Source organism: Arachis ipaensis, chromosome B01 (assembly GCF_000816755.2).
Source record: "Arachis ipaensis cultivar K30076 chromosome B01, Araip1.1, whole genome shotgun sequence".
In the NCBI taxonomy this organism is placed as follows: domain Eukaryota; kingdom Viridiplantae; phylum Streptophyta; class Magnoliopsida; order Fabales; family Fabaceae; genus Arachis; species Arachis ipaensis.
The window spans coordinates 129,965,752-129,967,213 of record NC_029785.2 but is presented as its reverse complement, the minus strand read 5'-3'; the positions used below and the strand labels follow the sequence as shown (position 1 = coordinate 129,967,213).

The 1,462-nt window shown below is 34.7% G+C and overlaps 1 protein-coding gene across 1 annotated transcript; it reads right to left on the bottom strand.

Annotated features, from left to right (window-relative positions):
* LOC107620033 (flowering-promoting factor 1-like protein 3) lies at positions 282-911 on the bottom strand. Its single transcript, XM_016322260.2, has one exon. The coding sequence runs from the start codon at positions 813-815 to the stop codon at positions 480-482; it is 336 nt and encodes a 111-aa protein (XP_016177746.1). The 5' UTR covers positions 816-911; the 3' UTR covers positions 282-479.

The following is a 1,462-nucleotide window of genomic DNA, read 5'->3' as shown; positions in this document are numbered from 1 at the left end:
TTACTTTTAATATTAAAAATAATTAATTTTAATATATAAAAAATGAAAAAATAAAAACATTTCATCTAATACAGATATTATTTCTCCTTAACTCTATTCGGAAGCGGATGTCGTTTTAGAAGAACTCTCGAATATTGTCGCTAGTTGCAGAAACCAACTTATTCATTTACAACAACAGCATATAATGCTTACATACGGTGTTTTGGTGAATATATATGTTAGTGATCATATAAAAGAGAAGAAATGGATGAGATCACTTAGCGAACAACGGAACAAGTATATGGAGAAGGAAGCTGAGTAGTTAATTGCATACAAATAAATTTACATGCATACACATTCACACACAAATAATTAACATCATCATCATTAAGACCTACATACATAAACAAATTAAACATTCATTAATTCTGAACCCCCGGCCCCCTAATCTAAGACAAGAAACACGAGCACGTGATGAATGGAAAGATAGACAAATTAAATTACATGTCTCTAACTTCGAAGGAGTTCTTGTTCTTGACGACGATGTCGTACATGTGCATGGACTTAAACTTGTTGAAGTCTTTGGGGAGGGAGATGAGGTGCACGGTGGAGCGCTTGTGGAACTGAAGAAGGTCTGGATCATCGTAGTAGCGCTCCCAGCCGAGACTGTTGAGCTTCCTCTCCAACACAGAATAGGAAGTAATCACCTCATTGCTTGTGCTGTGAACCAGCACCTTCTTGTTCCTCCCATTCCCTCCTCCACCTTGCACTGAATCCCCGCCTGGGTTCTCCACCAACCTCACCACCCCGTTCTTGAATACCCATACCCCCGACATCTTCTTCTTCTTTTCTTTCTACAATGCCACCCAACTTTAATTTCTCATCACAGTGTGTGCGTCTATTTATAGACTATTCGTTAGGGGACTTATTCTTTTGTATTCACTTATTTTTATTATTATATTATATGGAATCTCCATGATATGAACGCTGAATATAAATTTTGGAGGGGAGGAATTGAATTGAAGGTATATATATTTGTAGTGTACTTTTCTGCGTGATGATGTTTGGATGGGAATACAGCTAATTCAATGTGGTGGGGACACACATAGATAGAGGGGAGGGGTCCTATTCCAATTTTTTTACTATTCCTGTATGAGAAATGCTAGGGCCATTAATTTTTGTGATTTGTAGCTATCAAATAGCTATTAATAATGATTTTAATAGTGTGAAATTGAAGTGAAATTTTATTCAATGACTCACTTTTTTTTTTATTATATACTGGTCAGAATTTAACAAAGTTACTGCCCCCTAAATTTTTCCATTCCTCTCCTTCTCATCATTTATAGGTGAAAATTCAGCTGCGTTAATTTGATGCCAAATTAATAATTAAGAATTGTTAAATTTTTGTCAATTTATTTAAATTTTTTCTAGAGATGGTTTTAGATAATAGAAAAATTTAAGCACTAACTAGCAGAATTTATTT

Bases quoted from the DNA above. Each gene is read 5' to 3' on its own strand.
- LOC107620033 (XM_016322260.2), bottom strand. From the start codon at position 815: ATGTCGGGGGTATGGGTATTCAAGAACGGGGTGGTGAGGTTGGTGGAG.